The sequence below is a fragment of the Oncorhynchus mykiss genome, chromosome 21 (genome assembly GCF_057628025.1).
Source record: "Oncorhynchus mykiss isolate SJ-2025 chromosome 21, ASM5762802v1, whole genome shotgun sequence".
Lineage (NCBI taxonomy): Eukaryota > Metazoa > Chordata > Actinopteri > Salmoniformes > Salmonidae > Oncorhynchus > Oncorhynchus mykiss.
In genome coordinates this window covers 12336252-12360218 of record NC_143042.1, presented here as the reverse complement: position 1 = coordinate 12360218, position 23967 = coordinate 12336252, and the positions used below count along the sequence as shown (strand labels likewise).

The 23967-nt window shown below is 43.0% G+C and overlaps 3 protein-coding genes across 4 annotated transcripts in view; 2 read left to right on the top strand and 1 right to left on the bottom strand.

Annotated features, from left to right (window-relative positions):
* Positions 1-1044: 1044 nt before the first annotated feature.
* LOC110499993 (guanylyl cyclase-activating protein 1-like) lies at positions 1045-4381 on the top strand. The gene is made up of 4 exons (XM_021577086.3): positions 1045-1366; positions 3134-3283; positions 3377-3470; positions 3572-4381. The coding sequence occupies exons 1-4, from the start codon at positions 1169-1171 to the stop codon at positions 3697-3699; spliced, it is 570 nt and encodes a 189-aa protein (XP_021432761.1). The 5' UTR covers positions 1045-1168; the 3' UTR covers positions 3700-4381.
* Positions 4382-7203: 2822 nt separating this feature from the next.
* On the bottom strand, positions 7204-18896 carry LOC110499992 (origin recognition complex subunit 5). 2 transcript variants are annotated; one of them, XM_090213803.1, is made up of 15 exons: positions 18781-18880; positions 18375-18551; positions 17422-17700; positions 17157-17231; positions 15973-16694; positions 15761-15875; positions 12766-12896; positions 12166-12214; positions 11890-11980; positions 11634-11689; positions 11173-11285; positions 10832-10879; positions 10631-10741; positions 9707-9819; positions 7204-9180 (listed from the first exon to the last, which is right to left on the bottom strand). In XM_090213803.1, exons 5-15 carry the CDS (start codon positions 16021-16023, stop codon positions 9135-9137), a joined length of 924 nt encoding a protein of 307 aa, XP_090069929.1. In that variant the 5' UTR covers positions 16024-16694; positions 17157-17231; positions 17422-17700; positions 18375-18551; positions 18781-18880; the 3' UTR covers positions 7204-9134. The 2 variants fall into 2 exon arrangements, with proteins under 2 accessions (XP_090069929.1, XP_021432759.1); XM_021577084.3 differs by lacking the exon at positions 15761-15875 and having other exon boundaries at positions 16583-16694; positions 18781-18896.
* An 866-nt stretch (positions 18897-19762) lies between these two features.
* Positions 19763-23967, top strand: part of LOC110499990 (LHFPL tetraspan subfamily member 3 protein) — a 38416-nt gene continuing 34211 nt past the window's right edge. The window contains exon 1 of the mRNA XM_021577083.3: positions 19763-22800. Coding sequence (XP_021432758.1) covers positions 22371-22800 — 430 coding nt within the window. The 5' untranslated portion in view covers positions 19763-22370. The remainder of the gene's footprint in view (positions 22801-23967) is intronic.

The window sequence follows — 23967 nt, the reverse complement described above, 5'->3', positions numbered from 1 at the left end:
TCTTCAATGAAAACATAATTTCCAGAAACAGTAGCATTTCCTTTACAATTGCTGATCCAGAGAAGCTCATATATATGACTAATGATGCTGTAGTGCATTCAGTGGTGGAAAAAGTACTCAAAAGTCATACTTGAGTAAAAGTGAAAGTAAATGCGTTACATCAAATTCCTTCGATTAAGAAAACCAGATGGCACACTCCAACACTCAGACATCATTTAGAAACAGTATTTGTGAGTCTGCCTGATCAGAGGCAGCAGGGATGACAATCCTTTATCGTGATAGGTACGTGAATTGGACCATATTGCTGTCCTGCCTTAGCATTTGAAATGTAAAAGTTGTCAAAAATATAAATAGTAAAGTACAGACACCCCAAAAAAACTACTTAAGGTCCAATGCAGCAATTTTTAAAATCTCAATATCAAATCATTTCTGGCTAACAATTAAGTACCTTACTGTGATGGTTTAATTAAAATTGTCAAAGAGCAATTTCTCAAGCAAGAATTTTGCTAGGACTGTCTGGGAGTTGTCTGAGTAGGGAGGGGAAAACTGAATATTAGCTGTTATTGGCCGAGAGGTTTTGAACTCTTTTATTGGTCTATTAAATCATTTACAGCTTGGTGATGTCACCAGGCAGACCAAAACTCCATCCCACTAAAACAGGCTGAAATTTCAGGCAGCCTTTTCAAACAACTCTTACACTAAAAATAATATAATTTTCACAGTATTATTCCAACCTCAGTGTGGAAATATTTATAAAAACACAGGAATATCACGTTTTTGACTGCACTGGGCCATTAAATAGTACTTTAGTACCATTAAATAGTACTTTTTTATCAGTTTGGGAAGAGAATACCAAGGTGTTAGTCATCGTCCCTGTCCCATGGTTGGTGGACAGTGTACAGTCCTCCTTTCCTACAATGGGACCTTAAGCCTTTTATCAGCTGCTTCACCTGGGTTACAGCCAATTAGAGACAAGGAGAACACAACAGGGTGTGGCCCGTCTGACCTGATACAAAAGCCCCGGCCGGTGCCCACCTCCTCCCAGGTCCCATCGTTGTGTGACTGTGAAGAGCGTTACCCTCCGCTTCACAGTAGACCAATAGGGCTCTTAAGTCGACCGCCAACCCCGTCTTTCGACACTTCACAACAGTCAGTCGACTGTACAGACATGGGTAACTCTACAGGATCCACCGTGGAAGATCTCCAGGCTGTGGAGAAGCACCTCTGGTATAAGAAGTTCATGACCGAGTGTCCTTCGGGTCAGCTCACCCTGCATGAGTTCAAGCAGTTCTTTGGGCTCCGGGGACTGGATGCTGAGGCCAACGCCTACATCGAGCAGATGTTCCGCACGTTTGATATGAACAAGGTAAGACGATGCGGCATTCATTGAACCGAGGCTGCTTGCAAAGGGGATGCTATAGGCTAAAATAGGCGTTACATTTATGTCAAAGTAGGAACGCCTCAGGCACACTCAAAATGGTGAAGGGGACACCTTACCAACAGAGGTATGTATAAGGATATGATTGGCTGTATTGTAAATGTATGCACTAATTACAAGTGCACCTAAATATATAGTATTGTCATAATGCCATTACTCAAATAATAGCCCTAGTTATCCATTTCCAAATGCTAAAGTACATTTTAAAAAGTGTACATCTTAAACCAGAAAGTATCTAGTTAAACATAGGGAATCTCTTGAATCCAAGGGTTTTGTTTAGACTAGTCTTCCAGATGAGTTTGAAGAAGCTAATCGTCTCACAAGTACTAAGGCTCAATTTACATAACTATATTTAGTAACCCTGTCACCTTTGATTATAATATTATAATAGGCTGGGATTGGATTCATATGCGATTTAGTACGAGGATTATTTTGAGAGACAAGTTGTCAATATCTCTGTGGTAGGAGTGCGGTCTGAGTTGATCTACTATTCTCTTTAGAAAGACAGCACCAGGTTCTGGTACTCTCCAGTACATTCTGGTTGATTTCAGAATCAATTCAATAATTTCAGCATCAGAGACAGCTGATTTAAATTAGTAATAACTTATGTGAAAGTTTAATGACGGAACATGATGCATGTGAACAGTTGGTTACACTGATCAGAATATTGAATGTTCACTTATAAGGGAGATTCAAGCAATTTCTTTGATCATATTGAAGCCTAAGGAATGTCCAGATCTCAAGAGCTGTGTGCCAGAATAGACCGTTGTCTTTTGAGTTTCCCATTTCTGTCAGTAGCTAGTAGTTTTATGGGTGTAGCTGGGGAGGTTGGTACTATGGTACTATTCCCCCTGGGGACAGAACTGAGTGACTAACTGCTATTTTCAGATCTTCAGGACAGTGCAGTCAACAGGGCTGGTAATTGTGTTATAAAACGGGATGTTTGAATCCTCGCACTTCTTAATCAGAATCCAATCTTAGATTGTGCACGTCAGCTGCGTTTAACCAGGCAGCCCAATTCTGATATTTCTTTTCAACTAACTGGTATTTTTTCAACCAATCACAGATCTTTTTCAGAGCTGATCTGATTGGTCAGAGACCAATTAGTGAAAAAAAGATCAGAATTGGGCTGTCAGTGTAAACGCAGCCATAGTTAAGTGAGGGAGGGTGTCAGTGTAAAGCTGAGGGAAGTGCGACTCATTTGGGTTGACCCAGAGGGCACTAATGCTGCCAAGTAATTTTGTAGGATCTTAAATGGGAGCTAGTTTTCTACAGCAGGAAAATAATCCTATATCAACAGGAAATGTGAATTATGTGGATTATAATTAATGGACATTTTTTTGAAGGGGTTGATGCGTTTTTCATGAGAGAAAATCAAGTCTGAAATGTCAAAGTGGAAATTAAACTTCAGAAGCCTTTTTAAACCTCAAATACACTACAGATTTAAAAAGTCTTACATTGCAGGAAAGTTAACCTGCAACAGGGTGATCAAATTAAGATCCTACATCTGTAAGTGTTCCCACGGCCTTGGCACAGATCAGTGTGAAGATAATCCCCCAGAGATTATACATAGTTATCATCTCTGATAATGGATCTTCTAAGCAGAACATGATCACCTACATCTTGAGGAGATGACTGAGATAATCTGAGATGGTAAAAAGAGACGTTCCAACTAACACGCTTTCCTTTTTACAGGATGGCTACATAGACTTCTTGGAGTATGTGGCTGCTCTGAGCCTGGTGATGCGGGGTAAAATGGAACATAAGCTCCGCTGGTACTTTAAGCTGTATGATGTGGACGGCAACGGGTGCATTGATCGAAGTGAGCTGCTAAACATCATAAAGGTATAGAGACCAGTCCAGTAACGCAGTGCTGTGCAATGGAATCTGTCTCACACAAAGGCATGCAGGCTAACTATTGCCTTTTGTCTTATTCAGGCTATCCGTGCAATCAATGGGAATGAAAACCAGGAAGTTGATGCGGAGGAGTTCACCAACCGGGTGTTTGATAAGATAGATGTCAACGGAGATGGCGAGTGTCCACTTCTTTTTTTGTCAGACTTGTAGGGTTGTGAGTTCTGTCCCTTTCCATTTCAGGTTAAAAACCTCTTAACCTTGTCTTCTACCCATCAGGGGAGCTGTCTTTGGAGGAGTTTGTGGCGGGGGCTCACACTGACGAAGACTTCATGGAAGTAATGATGAAGACCTTGGATCTCACCCACATAGTCGCCATGATCCACAATCGGAGGCACAGTGTTTAGAGTCTGCAGAAGGGCCACATAGGAACTGAGCCATGAGCCCTCTCAAAAGTTCTAGCCCAGATTTGTATAAAGACAATCTTTATCTTAGCAATGCTGAAGGGCCATGCTTTAAATGCATTCTTTGTTGTCGGAATTCACAAGAGGTTGAATGACGATGAAAAATGCCCTTTGCCTGCATACAAATGACTCAGTCAACCATCGCTGGCTGGTTAGTGCCCTTGTGCATGATCTAAATCTCTGAGAGGTCTACATAATGAAAGATCATCTCTCACACCGTCAGCTGAACCGGAGACCCAACTAGGTCATAACATAAGGAGGGTGAAGGATAAAGAGGGTGGAGGGAGTGGTGGGGTTCTATTGGTGGAAGTTATAATTCATCTACTTTCCTCCCAGAACAGTCAGCTCAAATATGACTAGAACCCAAGTTTATTTTGTGCCATGATTAAACGGTCCAGTTCCTCAAGAAACAGGTACTTCCACAAGTTAGGGATCTTAACTTTAATACTTGTCACAAAATGCACTTAGTAAAAGAATAAGACCAGCATGTTTTAACATTGCACTGGCCCCAGTTGTTAGGAGATTAAAGTTAGCATTTGTAGGACTTCATTAATTTGAAGGAATATCTTAACAGACCTACATTCTAATGTTTTCCCTACAAGACAGTAAAATTTAAAAAAATAAATTGTGAAAATTTGTTTCTGTGAGTGTGAGACATTATGCACGAATGATCACTGCTCTCGCCTAGTGGGCATTAGAATTAACTTTATTACAGTAGCAGTCAAGTTTGGACACTTACTCATTCAAGTCTTTTTCTTAATCTTTTGCTAACACATATGGAATCATGTAGTAACCCCAAAAAAAGTGTGCAAATCAAAAATATTTGATATTCTTCAAAGTAGCCACCCTTTGACTTGATGACAGCTATGCACACTCTTGGTATTATTTCAACCAGCTTCATGAGGTAGTCACCTGGAATGCATTTCAACTAACAGATGTGCCTTGATTACTTTATATATTTTTTATTTCTTTCCTTCTTAATGCGTTTGAGACAATCACTTGTGTTGTGGCAAGGTAGGGGTGGTATACAGAAGATGGTATTTTACCAAATAGGGCTAAGTCCATATTACGGCAAGAATAGCTCAAATAAGCAAAGAAAAATGACAGTCCATCATTACTTTAAGACATGAAGGTCAGTCAATACGGAACATTTCTAGAACTTTGAAAGTGTCTTCAAGTTCAGTCGCAAAATCCATCAAGCGCTATGATGAAACTGGCTCTCATGAGGACCATCACAGGAAAGGAAGACCCAGAAATGCCTCTGCTGCAGAGGAAAAGTTCATTCGAGTTACTAGCCTCAGAAATTGCAGCCCAAATAAATGCTTCAAAGTTCAAGTAACAGACACATCTCAACATCAACTGTTTAGAGGAGACTGCATGAATCAGCCCTTCGTGGTCGAATCGCTGCAAAGAAACAACTACTAAAGGACACCAATAAGAGGAAACTGGCTTGGGCCAAGAAACATAAACAATGAACATTAGACCAGCGAAAATCTATCACTTTGGTCTGATGAGTCCAAATTTGAGATGTTTGGTTCCAACCACTGTCTTTGTGAGACACAGAGTAGATGATCTACGCATGTGTGGTTCCCACCGTGAAGCATGGAAGAGGTGATGTGATGGTGTGGGGGGGTGCTTTGCTGGTGACACTGTTGGTAATTTATTTAGAATTCAAGGCACACTTAACCAGCATAGCTACCACAGCGTTCTGCAGCGATACTCCATCCTATCTGGTTTGCGCTTAGTGGGACTATCATTTGTTATTCAACAGGACAATGACCCAACACACCTCCAGGCTGTGTCAGGGTTATTTGACCAAAAAGGAGAGTGATGCATCAGATGACCTGGCCTCCACAATCACCCGACCTCAACTCAATTGAGATGGTTTGGGATGAGTTGGACCAGAGTGAAAGAAAAGCAGCCAACAAGTCCAACAATATTTTCATCACACTCCACAGCTTTAATTGCTCGCTATTGTTTTAGAAATCAAAATGCCTAACAGACATTACAGTCTCTGTGGCGTAATGAGGGAGACAGGGAGGTGAGTCACAAGACAGACCGTGCCAATATGGTTTCCATGACAACCAGGACCCATTTCCATGGTAACACACATCCATAAAGCACTACAAAAAGGTTACGCAGTACTTACATGGATCTGAATGAATCTGGAAGGAGGAACACAGACCATGGCAGTCTGACAGTCAGCAGCATGTAAAATATGAATAAATATGCCGGTTGATATATAGAAAACACCCAAACCAAATAAAAAGGAGTTGAGGTCACAGTCAGTCAGGGTGAGGACCAGAAACCACCAAAACTCCCCTTGTGGATCTGACTGTACTGGCTTTACCTCTGCAGACAGGCAGGACAGACTGCGTTGTGCTGTGCTGGACAAAGGTCTTTAATCATCTCTAAAACACAGCCTCAGCTTGCAGGCACATCCCAAAGCTGGTTCAAGAGGAGGCCATTGTCATCACCATTGTTACAGGATTCACTGGCTAGTGACAAATAAACAAGTACCCAGGAATATAGCACCTGTCAACCCAGAAAGCATTAATAATCTACAATTGCAGCCCATAACACACCACTAACCACATACACTAAATCAATGCACTGTTATCAGGAAGGATGTCAACCATCATGGAGAGCTGATCATTTTACATTTTAGTCATTTAGCAGACACTCTTTATCCAGAGCTTCTTACAGTAGCGAGTGCATACATTTTCATACTGGTTCCCCATGGGAATTGAACCCACAACCCTGGTGTTGCAAGCACAATGCTCAACCAACTGAGCTACACAGGACCAATGAGACAAGTGGACTGCAACTACCTAGTGCTTTAGCTCAGAACCCTCCCACATTTAGTTTAAAGAGAATCTGAGAGACTTCGTAGTACTTGGGCTTTGACCATTATAGAATTTTGGGAAATGATTAATTGTCATGAAAACAGTCATGGATATTGTCAGTCATTTTTGTTGAAAAATATTTTGCACTTTTAATGTATTATACTGAATCTTTGAAAATAGCCATGACATACCTAATGAATACAACACAGCTTTGGTGACAACAGCATCTCAAAAATGAATGGGTTTGACCGCTTGGAACATTTGGAAAGAAAGTTTCTCCTCTCGACCATGCCGTTCTGCTCGTAAACCGATGACCAACTTTACCCTCATGTAAAAATGACTATTGAGTAAACTTGTCTATATTTACTAAATAAAGTGGAACCACCCCTCCCCCTCCTAAAATGAAGGTTTCAAGAAGAATTAACATTTTTGTTCAGTTATTGCCCATAATTGTCATTTACATGATTATTGTGCCAACCTTATTTCATACTATCAGCACAGCCATTTACGCCAACGGAGCAATTTGACTTCATGGGAACGCAAGATCTAGAATCAAAGAGAAGGAAACCTAGAAATAAACTCAGCAAAAAAAGAAACGTCCTCACTGTCAACTGCGTTTATTTTCAGCAAACTTGTGTATATATTTAGTAGGAACATAAGATTCAACAACAGATATAAACTGAACAAGTTCCACAGACATGTGATTAACAGAAATGGAACAATGTGTCCCTGAAGAAAAGGGGGGGGGGGGCTGTCAAAATCAAAAGTAACAGTCAGTATCTGGTGTGGCCACCAGCTGCATTAAGTACTGCAGTGTATCTCCTCCTCATGGACTGCACCAGATTTGCCAGTTCTTGCTGTGAGATGTTACCCCACTCTTCCACCAAGGCACCTGCAAGTTCCCGGACATTTCTCGGGGGAACGGCCCTAGCCCTCACATCTAACAGGTCCCAGACGTGGACAATGGGATTGAGATCCGGGCTCTTCGCTGGCCATGGCAGAACAATGACATTTCTGTCTTTCAGGAAATCACGCAGAGAACGAGCAGTATGGCGGTGGCATTGTCATGATGGAGGGTCATGTCAGGATAAGCCTGCAGGAAGGGTACCACATGAGGGAGGAAGATGTCTTCCCTGTAACACACAGCGTTGAGATTGCCTGCAATGACATGCTCAGTCCGATTATGCTGTGATACACGCCTCAGACCATGACGGACCCTCCACCTCGATCCCGCTCCAGAGTACAGGCCTCAGTGTAACTAACACTCACTCGACGAGAAACGCGAATCCGACCACCACCCCTGGTGAGACAAAACCGCTACACGTCGAAGAGCACTTTTTGCCAATCCTGTCTGGTCCGGCGACGGTGGGTGTGCCCATAGGCGACGTTGTTGCCGGTGATGTCTGGTGAGGACCTGCCTTACAAACAGGCCTACAAGCCCTCAGTCCAGCCTCTCTCAGCCTATTGCAGACAGTCTGAGCACTGATGGAGTGATTGTGCGTTCCTGGTGTAACTCAAGCAGTTGTTGTTGCCATCCTGTACCTGTCCCGCAGGTGTGATGTTCGAATGTACTGATCCAGTGCAGGTGTTGTTACACATGGTATGCCACTCAGAAGACGATCAGCTGTCTGTCCTGTAGCGCTGTCTTAGGCGTCTCACAGTACGGGCATTGCAATTTATTGCCTTGGCCACATCTGCAGTCCTCATGCCTCCTTGCAGCATGCCTAAGGCACGTTCACGCAGATGAGCAGGGGCCCTGGGCATCTTTCTTTTGGTGTTTTTCCACCAGAGTCAGTAGAAAGGCCTCTTTAGTGTCCTAAGTTTTCATAACTGTGACCTTAATTGCTTACCGTCTAAGATGTTAGTGTCTTAAGACACTAACCCTTTACTTAAACCCTTTACAATGAAGATCTGTGAAGTTATTTGGATTGTTACAAATTATCTTTGAAAGACAGGGTCCTGAAAAGGGGACTTTTTTTGTTGCTGAGTTTATTATATTCCCTCCATTTTGTACCTTAAGAAGTCTTTGATGAATCCTTCATTCTACCAGGTTCTTATTGTGCGTAGCTGTAGATGTCAGACTATGGAGAGAACAGAATCCTGTCACAATTATGAAACCTTTGTTAACAGGGACATTTTATTTTGAAGTACTGAAAAATAATATTAAAGTCCACCAAAACCCAAAGATATCCAAGGGCTCCTGTGAATCCAGAAAATTATGAATGTTCTCTATTGTTTGTTCACCACAATCAAACAGGTGTAGCTAGGGAATCAATAGGCACATTCACAATACAGTACAGTCACAATGCTGCAGATGCTGGTGTCTGACAGTGGTTCCAGTCAGTCACCAGGGGGCAATAAAGCATAGGCTTAATGATTCCATAGTCCTCTGGTCCTGCACAGTGCACACACAGTGAGGAGTCCAGACAAGAGAAGCATCTCCCACCTTTCTGCTCATGTTTGTCCAATGTTCACCAGTACATTCCATTCCATCAGAGTCCAGATGAATTCCTCTCCCTTAAACCACCACGGCTAGAGAAAGTCATACAGGTACTTTACCATGTCAAAGCTCACAGTCCTGGAAATTAAGAGCAGCGGTCACAAAAGTCAGCATCTGATATTCTAAAAATAGAAATGTCTAGCAGTAAAACAGATCTGTGGCGAATACACTAAAGCAGGGCTCTCCGACCCTGTTCCTGGAGAGCTACCCTCCTGTAGGTTCCCTCCAACCCTGTTCCTGGAGAGCTTACCCTCCTGTAGGTTCCCTCCAACTCTGTTCCTGGAGAGCTACCCTCCTGTAGGTTCCCTCCAACCCTGTTCCTGGAGAGCTACCCTTCTGTAGGTTCCCTCCAACCCTGTTCCTGGAGAGCTTACCCTCCTGTAGGTTCCCTCCAACCCTGTTCCTGGAGAGCTACCCTCCTGTAGGTTCCCTCCAACCCTGTTCCTGGAGAGCTACCCTCCTGTAGGTTCCCTCCAACCGGTTGGTTGATGAACCGAAAGAGGTCAGTTACAACTGGGGTTGGAGCGAACACCTAATGGAGGGTATGTCTCCAGGAACAGGGTTGGAGAGCCCTGCACTAAAGACAACAGTAACATATACACACCTGGAGATGGTGAGGATGAAGTCCAGAGAGACAGCACATTTGTATTTAGGCGCATCCAGCTGGTCATCGTGGCCCACCTGATTCAACAGCTGAAGGGTCACCAAGGAGGAGATCTGGGGGGGCCCGTACCACACATCAATTCAAGAGCAGTTCAGGGGTTGAAATAATCTATCCAAGGAGACAGCTGGTGAATTAGAATAAGAATCATCCAATACTAATACTACCATCACATACATGACTGTTCCAGGAGTTCCACTAAACAACATTGCTACATCATTTTCCATGATCCCAGTTCAGAGTCAGAGCTGATTGAGGACCTTTTCACTGAAGAATGAGTTGGTTTTATACTGAACAAAAATATAAAATGCAACATGTAAAGTGTTGGTCCCATGTTTCATGAGCTGAAATAAAAGATCCTTGATATGTTCAAGAAATCTTTCCAGCCCAGGACCTCCATATCCAGCTTCTTCACCTGCAGGAACGTGGGGGGGGGGGGAATACTGAGGAGTATTTCTATATGTAATAAAGTCCTTTTGTGGGGAAAACTCTTTCTGATTGGCCAGGCCTAGGTCATCAGTGGGTGGGCCCGGCTCCCTATGCCCTCCCAGGACCACCCATAGCTGCTCCCCTTCCTAGTCATGCGAGATCCATAGATAAGGGCCTAATTAATATATTATATCAACTGTAACTCCGCAAAATCTTTGAAAGTTGCATTTATATTTTTGTTCAGTATATATGATTGCGTTTTACTTTTCATGTATTGACTTGTATATTTATGTGTATAGTGATGTGTAGGTTTGATACAGGGCTCATCTGTAAGAGACCTTGATCTCAGCATAACTCCCTGTCAAAATAAAGGTTAAATAAAACAATTGAAATGATCCCTTGGATGGCACTGCAGAAAGCCTGAGTGTCTCAGCTGACCTGACAGAAAACACTGGCGGTGGGGGCCACTCTGCTGTCCACCACACTGTAGAAGATGGCCAGGAGACGGTCCAGAGGGAACGGCTTGGGCCCCAGCAGGTGATTACTGGTCTGAATGGGAGGGAGGTGAATTCACTAGGTAGAACATCTCATTGACTAAACCTAAAGAATAGTACAACAGCTTTAGCTAAAGACAATCACCTTTTCATGTTTCTTCAAAAAGTTGGTCTTTTTTATTTTGCCATGGTGCTGTTGGGTAAGGGAGAGAAAGAATCATGTAAATCACCAACTAAAACACACACAAGGGGGGGGGATTATGCAAACAATTACATTGATAGAAACTACAATCCATCTGCAATGTTAAAGCTGATCTACCCCCCCCCCCCACTAGGAAAAGTAGCAGGCAAATAGAGTTGGTGAATAGCGGGTGGCATTGATGTTTAACAACTGACTCCTATTCCAATGATGACTTGACAGTCATGTGTCTAGCTTTTGTGATGGTGAGGTGAATGAGGTTCAGGTGCTGAGGAGAGAACAGGTACCTTGAGGAAGAAGCGTTTGTCAGTGCGAGCAGGGTTGTAGGAGGCCAGGTATGCAGCTATCAGCAGGAACTTGGAGTAGTAAGGCAACTCCACATGGGCATGAGCAGACAGACCTGAGAATGGCAGAGGAAGCTCTCAATGTCATTACCTGGGAAACATGTACAACATCTACAGACGGCTTGTGGATAGGAGATGAGAGAAACATCTGCTGTTGTTTCCACTGTCTGGGTATCTAGTACCAATGAGTCTGGAGTGGACCCTCCATTCAGGGATAAACATAGGGGTAGTTTAGAGGGTCCACTCTCCTGAACTCCCTCTCAGGCTGGGGACAAGCAGCAACACAAACAAGGGGATAGCTGGGGTCTGGGAAATAACTAGGTTATTTCCACCGGTCTTGTTCTCAGTGCATGCGTGCATATGTATCTGTGTGTATCGGTGTGTCCACACTTCTCCTTGCCTACCTCTCACAACTCCTGCCTCCTTCTCCTCCATCTGCAACTGTTGCTCCCACTGCACACTGAGCAGAACAGAGACATGACAAAGTCAGGGGACACACCACTATCACAGAGCCAGCAGCACTGAGCCGCTGTTGTGCAATAAAAGCCGGCAAACGGAATTAAGGCTGCCTGTCGTCAGTCCATGAGAGAAGGTCGGTCACGGAAGCTAAATCAATGGGAGTCGATCATCTTTGGCAGAGGTAGATGTACACAGACAGACCTGGACACCTCTCGCAGGTACACCGTCTGCATGGCCTTCTTCAGGTGAGGCTCGATGTTCCTCCACAGCTTGTGAGTGTCACTCTCTTTCACTGAGGGCAGAGAAAATAAAGGTTGAAATTTAAACATTGATTATCTGAGAGACAAGCTAGAGAGAGGATGACATGAAAGGAATCCATCATCAAATTAAAGTACAGATAGAGAGACTAAGGGGAGACAGCAAAGTAATTGAAATATTGATGTAGTTATTACTGTTCTAGAAATATGAATATATTACCTTTGCCTTGCTCCAAAGGTTCAACGAATTTAGAGAAATGGAGGGCAGCCTGTTTGAAAGGAGAATTACAAATATGAAAGGACAACAAGTACAGACTATGACAATGTAAACAACATGTCTGCGTTGGATCATTATTACAATTCTGCATATCAAAGAAAACCCCAATCCTTAGAAGTAGTAACTCAAGTGGACTAAATAAAATAGTGATGGATAGCCTGGAAACAAACTCATACTGAGTCCTCAAAGGGTAGCATGGAGAGTGTGTCCCGTACATATTCAGAGCAAAGTGTTGCCTAAATCTGAAATGAACCCCTTGCACCAACCTATTGACATTTCTTTAAGCCCCCAGAATACATCTTAAAGGACTGGATAAGTGTGTATGCCATACATTCTCTTCAAACTTACATGAGGGCATCAAGATACATCTAGAGAGAGGTGCAAGAGCTAGTTCTTTGTCAGAGTGTGTCATGACAGCGTGTTAACAGCTATGTGAGAGTTGAGAGTTACTTTGAATGTGTCTGTGTCCTTACTGAGTGTGGTCTGAATGTGTGAGCATGTGTCTGTGAGAGTTCAGTGTTACTATGAGTATGCATAACTGACCAGGTGTCTGAGCTCTCGGAGGTCCCTGCAGACAGAGTAGAAGACTCCCAGTAGGATGTTGATGAAGGCAGAGTAGAGCTCTGGGGAGTAGGATGGGTGGCTGTCCTCAGACAGGATCTGCTGCAGCTCCCCTGCACAGGAACAACACATACACAGTCAACGCCTGCCTCAAATGAAGTCACACACGAAGACTCTCTCACACGACTGTAGTCATTTTATGTACAGGAACTCAGACATTCTTTCAAACATTGATTAAAGCCTAAGTGTTCATTTTCTCGATGTTCTCTCACGTATGCCTTTGTTGGTTGTGTTCTGTCAAAATCAAATCAAACTTTATTTGTCACATGCACCGAATACAACAAGTGTAGACCTTAACCAACAGTACAGTTCAAGAAGAGTTAAGAAAATATTTACCAAATAAACGAAAGTAAAAAATAAAATCAATAAATACTTTTTATTAACACAATAACGAGGCTATATACAGAGGGTACCCGTAACGAGTCAGTGTGCAGGGGTACAGACCAGTTGAAGTCATTTGTACATGTAGGTAGGGGTGAAGTGACAATGCATAGATAATAAACAGTGAGTAGCAGCAGTGTAGAAAACAAATGGAGGGGGGGGGGGTAAATGTAATAGTCCGGTGGCCATTTGATTAATTGTACAGCAGTCTAGAAGCTTTTAAGGAGCCTTTTGGTCCAAGACTTGGCGCACCAGTACCGCTTGCCGTGTGGTAGCAGAGAGAACAGTCTATGGGTGACTGGAGTCTGACAATTTGATGGGCCTTTCTTCGACACCGCCTAGTATATAGGTCCTGGATGGCAGGAGGCTTGGCCCCGGTGATGTACTGGGCCATACGCGCTACCCTCTGTAGTGCCTTACAGTCAGATGCCGAGCAGTTGCCATTCCAGGCGGTGATACAACCTGTCAGGATGCTCTCAATGGTGCAGATGTAGAACTTTTTGAGGATCTGGGGACCCATGTCAAATATTTTCAGTCTCCTGAGAGGGAAAAGGTTTTGTCATGCCCTCTTCACGACTGTCTTGGTGTGTTTGGACCATGATAGTTTGTTGGTGATGTGGACACCAAGGAACTTGAAACTCTCGACCTGCTCCACTACAGCCCCGTTGATGTTAATGGGGGCCTGTTCGGCCTGCCTTTTCCTGTAGTCCACGATCAGCTCCTTTGTCTTGCTCACTGCCAGTTCTCTGACCTCCTCCCTATAGGATGTCTCATTGTTGTCGGTGATCAGGCCTACCACTGTTGTGTAGTCTGCAAAATTAATGATAGTGTTGGAGTCGTGTTTGGCCACGCAGTCGTGGGTGAACAGGGAGTACAGAAGGGACTAAGGACACACCCGAGGGGCCCCAGTGTTGAGGATCAGCGTGGCAGACGTGAAGTTTCCTACCCTTACCACCTGCGGTCGGCCCGTCAGGAAGTCCAGGATCCAGTTGAAGAGGGAGGTGTTCAGTCCCAGTGTCCTTAGCTTAGTGATGAGCTTCATGGGCACTATGGTGTTGAACGCTGAGCTGTACTCAATGAACAGCATTCTCACATAGGTGTTCCTTTTGTCCAGCTGGGAAAGGGCAGTGTGGAGTGCGATTGAGATTGCGTCATCTGTGGATCTGTTAGGGCGGTATGCAAATTAGAGTGGGTCCTAGGGTATCCGGGAGGATGCTGTTGATGTGAGCCATGACCAGCCTATCAAAGCACTTCATGGCTACCGACATGAGTGCTATGGGGCGGTAATCATTTAGGCAGGTTACCTTCGATTCCTTGGGCACAGGGACTATGGTGGTCTGCTTGAAACATGTAGGTATTACAGATTCAGCCAGGGAGAGGTTAAAAATGTCAGTGAAGACACTTGCCAGTTGGTCTGCGCATGCTCGGAGTACACGTCCTGGTAATCCATCTGGCCCCGGGGCTTTTTGAATGTTGACCTGTTTAAAGCTCTTGCTTACATCGCCGACCGAGTGCGTTGTCACACAGTCATCCAGAACAGCTGGTGCTCTTGTGCATGCTTCAGTTTTGCTTGCCTCAAAGCGAGCATAAAAGGCATTTAGCTCGTCTGGTAGGCTCGCGTCACTGGGCAGCTCGCGTCTGGGTTTCCCTTTGTCGTCTGTAATAGTTTTCAAGCCCTGCCACATCCAACAAGCATCAGAGCCAGTGTAGTAGGATTCAATCTTAATCCTGTATTGACGCTTAACCTGCTTGATGGTTAGTCTGAGGGCATAGAGGGATTTCTTATAAACGTCCGGATTATTGTCCCGCTCCTTGAAAGCAGCAGCTCTAGCCTTTAGCTCGATGCGGATGTTGTCTGTAATCCATGGTTACTGGTTGGGATATGTACGTTCGGTCCCTGTGGAGACGACGTTGTCGATGCACTTATTGATGAAGCCGATGACTGAGGTGGTATACTCCTCAATGCCAATGGATGAATCCCAGAACATATTCCAGTCTGTGCTAGCAAAACAGTCCTGTAGCGTAACATCTTCGTCATCTGACCACTTCCGTATTGAGCGAGTCACTGGTACTTCCTGCTTTAGTTTTTGCTTGTAAGCAGGAATCAGGAGGATAGAATTATGGTCAGATTTGCCAAATGGAGGACAGGGAGAGCTTTGTATGCATCTCTGTGTGTAGAGTAAAGGTGGTCTAGAGTCCCTGTGACATGCTGGTAAAAATGTGGTAAAACTGACTTAAGTTTGCCTGCATTAAAGTCCCCGGCCACTAGGAACTCTCCTTCGTGATGAGCATTTTCTTGTTTGCTGATGGCCTTATAGAGTTGGTTGAGTGCGGACTTAGTGCCAGCATCGGTCTGTGGTGGTAAACAGACGTCTACAAATAATATAGATGAGAACTCTTGGTAGATAGCTTATCATAAAGTACTCTATAGACCACACTATCTCAGGCGAACAATACCTTGAGACTTCTTTAATATTAAACATTGCGCACCAGCTGTTATTGACAAATAGACACACAACCCCACCCCTCGTCTTACCAGACGTAGCATCTCGGTTCTGCCGGTGCATGGGAAATCCTGCCAGTTCTATGTTATCCGTGTCGTCATTCAGCCACGACTCGGTGAAGCATAAGATATTACAGTTCTTAATGTCCTGTTGGTAGGACAATCATAAATCGTAGGTCATCAATTTTATATTCCAATGATTGCATGTTAGCAAGTAGAACGGAAGGCAGTGGGAGTTAACTCACTCGCCTACGGATTCTCAGAAGGCAGCCCGATCTGTGTCCTCTTTTCCTCATTATTTTCTTCACACAAATGACGGGGATTTGGGCCTGTTCCCGGGAGAGCAGTATATCCTTCGGACTCGTTAAAGTTTGTGGTTAGTAATCGCTGTTCTGATGTCTAGAAGTTATTTTCAGTCATAAGAGACGGTAGCAGCAACTTTATGTACAAAATAAGTTGCAAATAAGTTACAAATAATGCAAAGAAAAACTAACAAAATAGCACAATTGGTCAGGAGCATGTAAAACGTCAGCCATCCTCTTCGGTGCCATCTTAGTCACAGTCATTTCTCAAGTGTTGGTGCAAAACCACATGTACAAAGAGTTCTCACTAATCACATAAGGTTGGTGGCACCTAAATTGGGGAGAACAGGCTCGTGGTAATAACTGGAGCGGAATCAGTGGCATGGAATCAAATACATCACACATGTTTTCCAGGTGTTTGATGCCATTCCATTTGCGCCTTTGCGGACATTATTATGAGCCGTCCTCCCCTCAGCAGCCTCCACTGCCACTCATCCATCTGTACCTAATTCAATGCTAAAGGCCATAGATGCTTATCTGTTGACAGCTGTACCTTTACTGTAGTCAGGGAAGTGGAGCAGTAGTGGTTCAAAACAGCCAGTGTTGGGTCGGAACTTATCCCACACGATCTCACTGAGCAGGATCACCGTCACATTGTCCTCGACCTGCCAGGGAAACAGTGTCCGTTACGTAGAGGTACAGGATCAGATCACATTTTGGATTTACAAAGAATACAACTATGTTTGAGTTCAACATTTAGTAGTCAACTACACCTTTACAGTACCACTACAATATCAATGCAAGGGGACGAGTTTTTAAAACACTTCTACCAAGATAAAGACAGGCGGCATTCAGCTTTAAAAACTAAACGAAAACTAAACTAAACATTCTGGTCGTCTATCTGCACTTTTGAGGTTCAGAATTAATACGCAAAGAATGATTATCAAGAATGATTGTCATTTTTCCTCATCTCTGCCTTTCAAAGCACTTATTCGAGTGCCTCCTTGAAACATTCAATTCAAGGTCATCAATCAAAAAGGGACCCTTCTGCGCTAGTTCACCATCCATCACTCAGTCTGTCTGCAACTTAATGAAGTAGAATGCTCAACAGGTGACATGACTCTTACCAGTTCCTGAAGGCGCAAGAAGGCAGGGAGGAGATTGGCTTCCATATCTCTAAGGAGCTCAGCCCGGTCCAGCACCTACCCAGATACACACAGCAGAGGTCACTGTAACTGTTTCATCATACATTATAAACCACAAATTATGCTTTATAACAACTCACGTTATACTTCATCAGAAAGAGAACCTGCAATGTAACTGAGGATGCAATTTTAAAAAGAAGTGGATTATCAAGTATGAATATCACAGGTGAGGATGATTTTTACTCACAATGTATCGTGTCTGCTTGGCCGAGGCCTGGACACACAGTTGTTTGTAGACTCGTACGAAGTCTGACAGGGAGGGACTGCGGGACAGTAGGGAGGCAGAGTCGGAGCCAAAGAGGGAGAGGAGAACCTGCTCAAACAGCAGTCCTACAGAGACACATTCCACACAGCTCACTGTGGCATAGGGAAGCTCCAGTTCCTTCAGCAAGGTGTGTATGACATGGCTTTTTCCTGTGGCACGATGACCATAAATGAAAATGGAAGGGTAGCTGCATTGCTCTGGCTGTAGGCACAAAATGTATACCATGTATTAAAGTGTCAATACAATGATTCACATATTTGGGCTAGATTTTTTTAAAACGTATTATGTAATTGTGGCGGTGGGTGCTGTTTAAGATGAAGGAGGACAATCATTTTTTATTTTATTATCATAGCCTTATTTCTATTACAGCATATTGGATGACTGTCATTCATATTCCATTTACCCAGTTCAATGTAACATTGATTTAGGCTACTACATGATACTTGAATTTTCAACAGAATCATCTAAATGAATACACCCCTGATCACACGTAAACCCAGTTCACTTTCATAGCAGCCACGTTGTATTCCTTCTCGCATATACTGCAAAAAAAACTTTCCAAGCCAAACCCGCTACACACAGCCTAAAACTTTGTTACCATATGAGCTACAGTAACGTCATTGTCAACATAGCTAATTGAATTAACACGTTAATAAACCCGCTACAATCATGCAGTACAGTGTTAAGCAGTTTAGCAGTTAAACCGACAGGCCTTGATGGCAATACATTTGTAAAACCAAAAGCTTAACTTGACTTGGAAGAGTTCCAGTGTTAGATAGTCATAGCCAGCTAACTATCTGTTGTTTTATTTAACCTTTATTAAACTGTTTACCGTAATGCGCTAGATGTTACAATGTTTCAAATCAGACACAGACCTCTCCCATCAATGCCAGCAGCATGCTCGCCTGGACATCTCTGCAAGGCAACCTCTCCATCACGCGCTGCAACTTTTCATCCTCATACCCTAGGTGCTGAAGTTGTGCTGCCATAGTTTAGGCTACTTTTAGACACACACCAAACCGTAAAGTGTATGACTTACAAAGTAGTTTGGCCTATAACAGAAATAAAGAGACAGTTACAGAACAAGGTAACGTTAACTCTTTTCAAACTAGCAGTGCATTGTGCAAATTGTCTGTCCTTGCTTCCCTTCCTCTGCAGCAGTGCTAACTAGCTAGCTAACTCAACTGACAACAACAGTGTAGCTCTCGTGGAAACTCAAGGGTAATGTTAAGTTGTTGAAAGATCATATTTTGTTACTGCAAGCATACTGAATAATGTTACCTGGTTGGAGTTCATGCAGTGAAATTACCCATATCCAACATCCCTGTAAACATGTCAAGAGTTTCCCGCGTCTCCAAATGCCACGTCACAATGTCCTGTCTCTTTGCAAGCCAATCACCGCCAGGTTAAAGCAGTTGACTCTGGGAGTTGTAGTTGTCTATTTGCAACGTAATGCCACTATCACCAAATGCCGTCACCCCTATTTGCAATGTTTTAGATGTATGAAATCGAGTGATTTAATTGAGGATATTTTGTTTCATTGCAAAAATGTTCAAACACCGGCTTCTCGGGCATTAGCACTTAAATAAACTACCAGCTTACTGAATACCATTGGTGTTTAATATGAGGGTTTTAGCATTAAATATATTTTATAATGTTTACACACTTATTTGACTGCTTTGTTGTAAATGTTTTGACGCCAAACTGGTTGAAGTTGTGAAATAAGTCAACACTTGGAAGAGTTCATTGAAAATAAATGCCACTCATCAGCCTAATTAGCCTATTTGTTTTTAAACATATGGTCTATCCACTAGAAGCCCCACAATATGGACCATATAAAAAAATGAATACTATATATGAATACATTTTTAAAATTGTTATTCAAGTATAGGCCTACATTTCCAGTTACCATAGATTTCCATAGATTACCTGTTGCCATAGATTACCGAAGATGTAGGTAACGTTGGTCAATTACCCGTAGTTTTGCAACCCTGTAGATCTGTATCGGCGGCTTGATGGAAGCTGGTAGGTTACTCCTGGCTAAGTGAGGTCAGTGGCTATCATTACCCCCGCCTGCGCCACTCTCTCAAAAGAACAGAGCTTCCACACTAACCAAACTACCGATGATTTTACTTGACAGCCCTACTCTTTTGTGTAGTTGGTTTTTGTTTGAGATGGTTAATTAATTGTACCATGGTACCTGCAGGATTGGAAACAGAACGTGAGAACACTCTGAATTAAGTAGAATATGGTTATGTTTTCTTTTATTTTTATTGACCTGATATTTCTCCTCATTAAACACTTTTTGGTAGATCGCTATGTAGACAATCAACATCAGTCTACCCTACTCAAATTATATTTATTTCAATGAAGGTCTTATCTAAATGTTTATGCTGAAATAATGCATTATACAGTGGATGCTTCAACCCCAAAACAACATCAGAACCCTTACTTATGATATAGCGTTTACAGCGGGACACTACAGGCTAGTTAGTAGATGACGTGGGACAACATTGTCTCATTAGAAATGCATTAATGTCCCACTTCACCTGGCACTTATTGTGAAATCATCTATCCGACTTTGTAGAGGCTTAGGCCTATATACTGTATACAACACGCTCAGTTTTCACCATGTGACAAAAACCTTATACTAGACTCACCCCATGCCCTATGAATATTGATTTGGGAAGATTCCAAGCTCTTGGTAAAAATCGAACTAAAATGAGTCTGCACACCTTTTAATTGATCCTGGAAAACCTCTATTATTCCCCAAATGCTGTCCCTTTTCATGAATTCGTAAAAAAAAAAAACATAAATGTTTCTATTCTCTCTTTCTTACATGTCCTGGTCCTTTCTTTCTATCCTTCCCGTCACCCTTGTTATTTCCCTCTAATTCCTTCCACCATCATCCTATGCTGTTTTATGTGATACATAGCCTCTAGAATTTATTTTGAGATGTTATGAACAACTACAGCAACATATTTCTATGTATTTTTAGAATATCGAATGAACTAAATTACATTTAAATTGATTAAAGGTTTAATTTGAGCATTTTTGTAGCTGAAAAAAAGGTCCATATGCCACTATTCAAACACCATTCGTTGGAATTGGGACAGTACTATACATTTGCTTTTCGAGAAATACATGTTAACATGGTTATTATATATTTAAAAAAAACTGACAATAACTTCCTTTTAATACCAAAAGTTAGATTGCTGAATTATAATTGACAGAATGACAGACATCATTCTAGCGCAAGGTTTCATAGTTTTCATGATTTCAACGGGTCACCCATCTAAGAAACTTGAACACACACTTTGCTCAGAGTCTGTGTGAATGGTCACCTTGTCTTCTTTTACAGCTATGAAGTTTGTAATTTCTATGTTTTGTTTTTTTCACATTGAGAATGATTCAATTTGTCTTACACCATTCATAAACTAATAGGTATGCTTCTGTAAATATAAAGTTATTTTCTCAGCTGCACAATAATTGTAACCACAAGCCTTCTCCTAAATAATGAACATAAAATGCTTTCATGCCTGTGTGTACACGTTGTTTGTTTTTCTTGTTAGGCCTATAGGCTACCTCGCCATGCCGTGGGGAGAAATATGCCACATGCAGCTTTGAGAAGGCTAATCCTGAAGAAGAATAGACTGCACTGAGAGAAGGTACTGGCAGAGCAGTCAAAGCCACTTCAGAATCATCAAATGATCAACAAGAAGAACATCAAGTCAACCTTACCACTGAGCACTGTGCATACTGTTGCCCGCTGCATAGCACACACAGTTGGGAGACTTGGAGTAGGCTATCAAACAGATGATGCATTTATAGTGATTACCCAGACATTCATGATTACGTTTAGCCAATTCGCCTATATCACGACCTCGTGATAAAATGCCATGTCGCAGGACTGAGTTTTATAGCCTGCCCTTGATGTTGATGTGCACTTGTTCACTGTGCGCTAAACACCAGAGCGTCTTGATGTGCGACAGAAACTATCCTATTTCGGTGGACACAGATCAACACCGAGAGTGAGAGAGCTGAAACTTCAATATTCTGCCTCGAAGGTCAGAGCCAACCTAGACTAAATCAAATAGGAGTGTTGCTTTTTAGATTTAACGATTTTATTTCAGATGTCTCCCATTCCATCATTGCACTGGGGCATGAGACAGTGGGATTAGGGGATAGGCTGTATTGCGCATGGTGCTTTATCAGAGGGGCTTTGATAGGCCTATCCGTTGTGACAGTCGGACTGCGCCTGCCTGGAATACAGGTGTTCTTTGGTCAAATATGGACGCAGAGCACATCATGCACAGTGAGCAGATTGTCAACACTCGCGACTTCATCATCTCAGTTAAATGCACCTCCGACACCTCGGGAAAATCGGCATTCGGTGGAAGATGAGGTTGTAGCCTTGACCACTACGGTGGTGGCCACGTCTGTGAATAGGGATCTCAGCTGCTCTCGGTGGATTGTAGCATTTTTCATTGATTGTTCATCTCTGTGCGCCCTCAATCGAATGCAGTTCTGACCGTAGGATGCTTGTTTAGCCTACTATGGCCGTTTCGATTTAACACCCGGTGATTATTACATGCTGTTATCTCAGTGATCATTCATTCAGAAGATTCCTCCTCAGTATTATTCGTAATATCTCTCGGATACCCAGCCTACCATTCAATAAAGATAAGGAAAACGGTGGCGGACCCAAGCACAGTGCAAGCTGCAAGGCTTTAGTAGGCTGAACACTCGCCCAGAGGGGAGCAGTTTAGTCCGGGATATCATGTCACATTGACGCGGCCGGGATGTGCTTTGTGCTTGATTAAAGCTCTGTGTGTAAACAGTTCGTAAATGTAAAAACCTTTAGAGACTGAATGATGGTGCCTGGGGCTCCTACAACCATGCTTCCCGCTTCCGAGGCTGCCAAAATCTACCAGACCAACTATGTGAGGAACTCCCGCGCTATCGGGGTTCTGTGGGCCATCTTCACCATCCTCTTCGCTATAGTCAACGTGGTGTGCTTTATCCAGCCCTACTGGATCGGAGACGGGATGGACACGCCGCAGGCCGGTTACTTCGGCCTCTTCCACTACTGCATCGGAAACGGGCTGTCCCGGGACCTGACGTGCCAGGGCAGCTTCATGGAGTTCAGCACGATCCCTTCCGGCGCCTTCAAAGCCGCGTCCGTCTTCATCGGGATGTCCATGGCGCTGGTCATCGGATGCATCGGCTGCTTCACGCTCTTCTTCTTCTGCAGCACAGGCACGGTCTACAAGATCTGCGGCTGGATACAGCTGGCTGCGGGTAAGTTCCCCCGTCTGCATATTGATTCCTTGAAGGGTGAAGGAGTTCAGAACTTCAGCAGTTCTACAACCAGAGAGATATCTCTGTATTCCAGCTGTTCAATCAGCCAGGAAGGGGAAATAAACAATGTGTTAAAGCTAGAATCCTTAGTTGCTACATCCATTCTTGGACTTGTAAATTATAGGCTGCCAATTGATTCTTGATGAATATAACTGATACATGCCTCATGAGTTTAGTTCAACTGTTGTGCCCCATCAGAACCCTAAATATAAACTTGTTTTACTCCAATGTTGATAAACAACGTAAATGTAAACAAACACTGTATAGCCTAAAAACATGGTTAAAACTATGCTTTCGATATCATTGGTGGTTAGTCCTTGCATCTATAGCTCTGTCTGTGAATTTTAGAGTGGTTACATTTCTCCAGCCCAATCCCTTAGATTTTTTGGCAAAACGGGCGGGGATGCTCTTTACTATTGTTTAAATTACGGATTCTAGCTTTAAGTGGGGTTGATAGTGTTATACTTGACGTCAGTTTTATAAGACGTGCATGATCAATGTCGGGGGGGTTAAGTAGGTGGGTTAAGCAAATATATTTCTATAAAATGAGCAAAAGCTCCTTGCAGATGACAGCCATGTTTGTTTATCTGTCTTAAATCACCATACACTGTCACACTATCTTTAACACATCTATTAATGGAGCAAAGGCAACTACACAAAATACAGCCAGACACGCGAACGACACCGGCCAAGTTGGTAAAAAACCTTGCAAAAATAAATGTACACATGCACGTGTCAAGCGCAAACGTGGTTCTATTTCAGATGCTGCAGGTGCTGCAAGTCCCCTCCTTATTGTATATCAGGAAGATACAAACCCACATAGATGCTTGAAAAACACACGATAAGAGATGAATTAAAGATAACTAAACACCAACTAGGTTTCCCTTTTTATCTGTAGAGAAACACAAGATGATGTATGACTCCAGGTCAACATTCTACAAACACCCATCTTAAGAGAGGACCATATGAATGTTAGGTAAAATAACAACCCAATGTTAATCTCCCAGCTAAATATCCATTGACGTTTCATGTGTTTCGACCCACCCAAAATTAATATAATTGATGCACAGTTGATTTGAGTTTTAACCTGCATGTCATGATTGCATC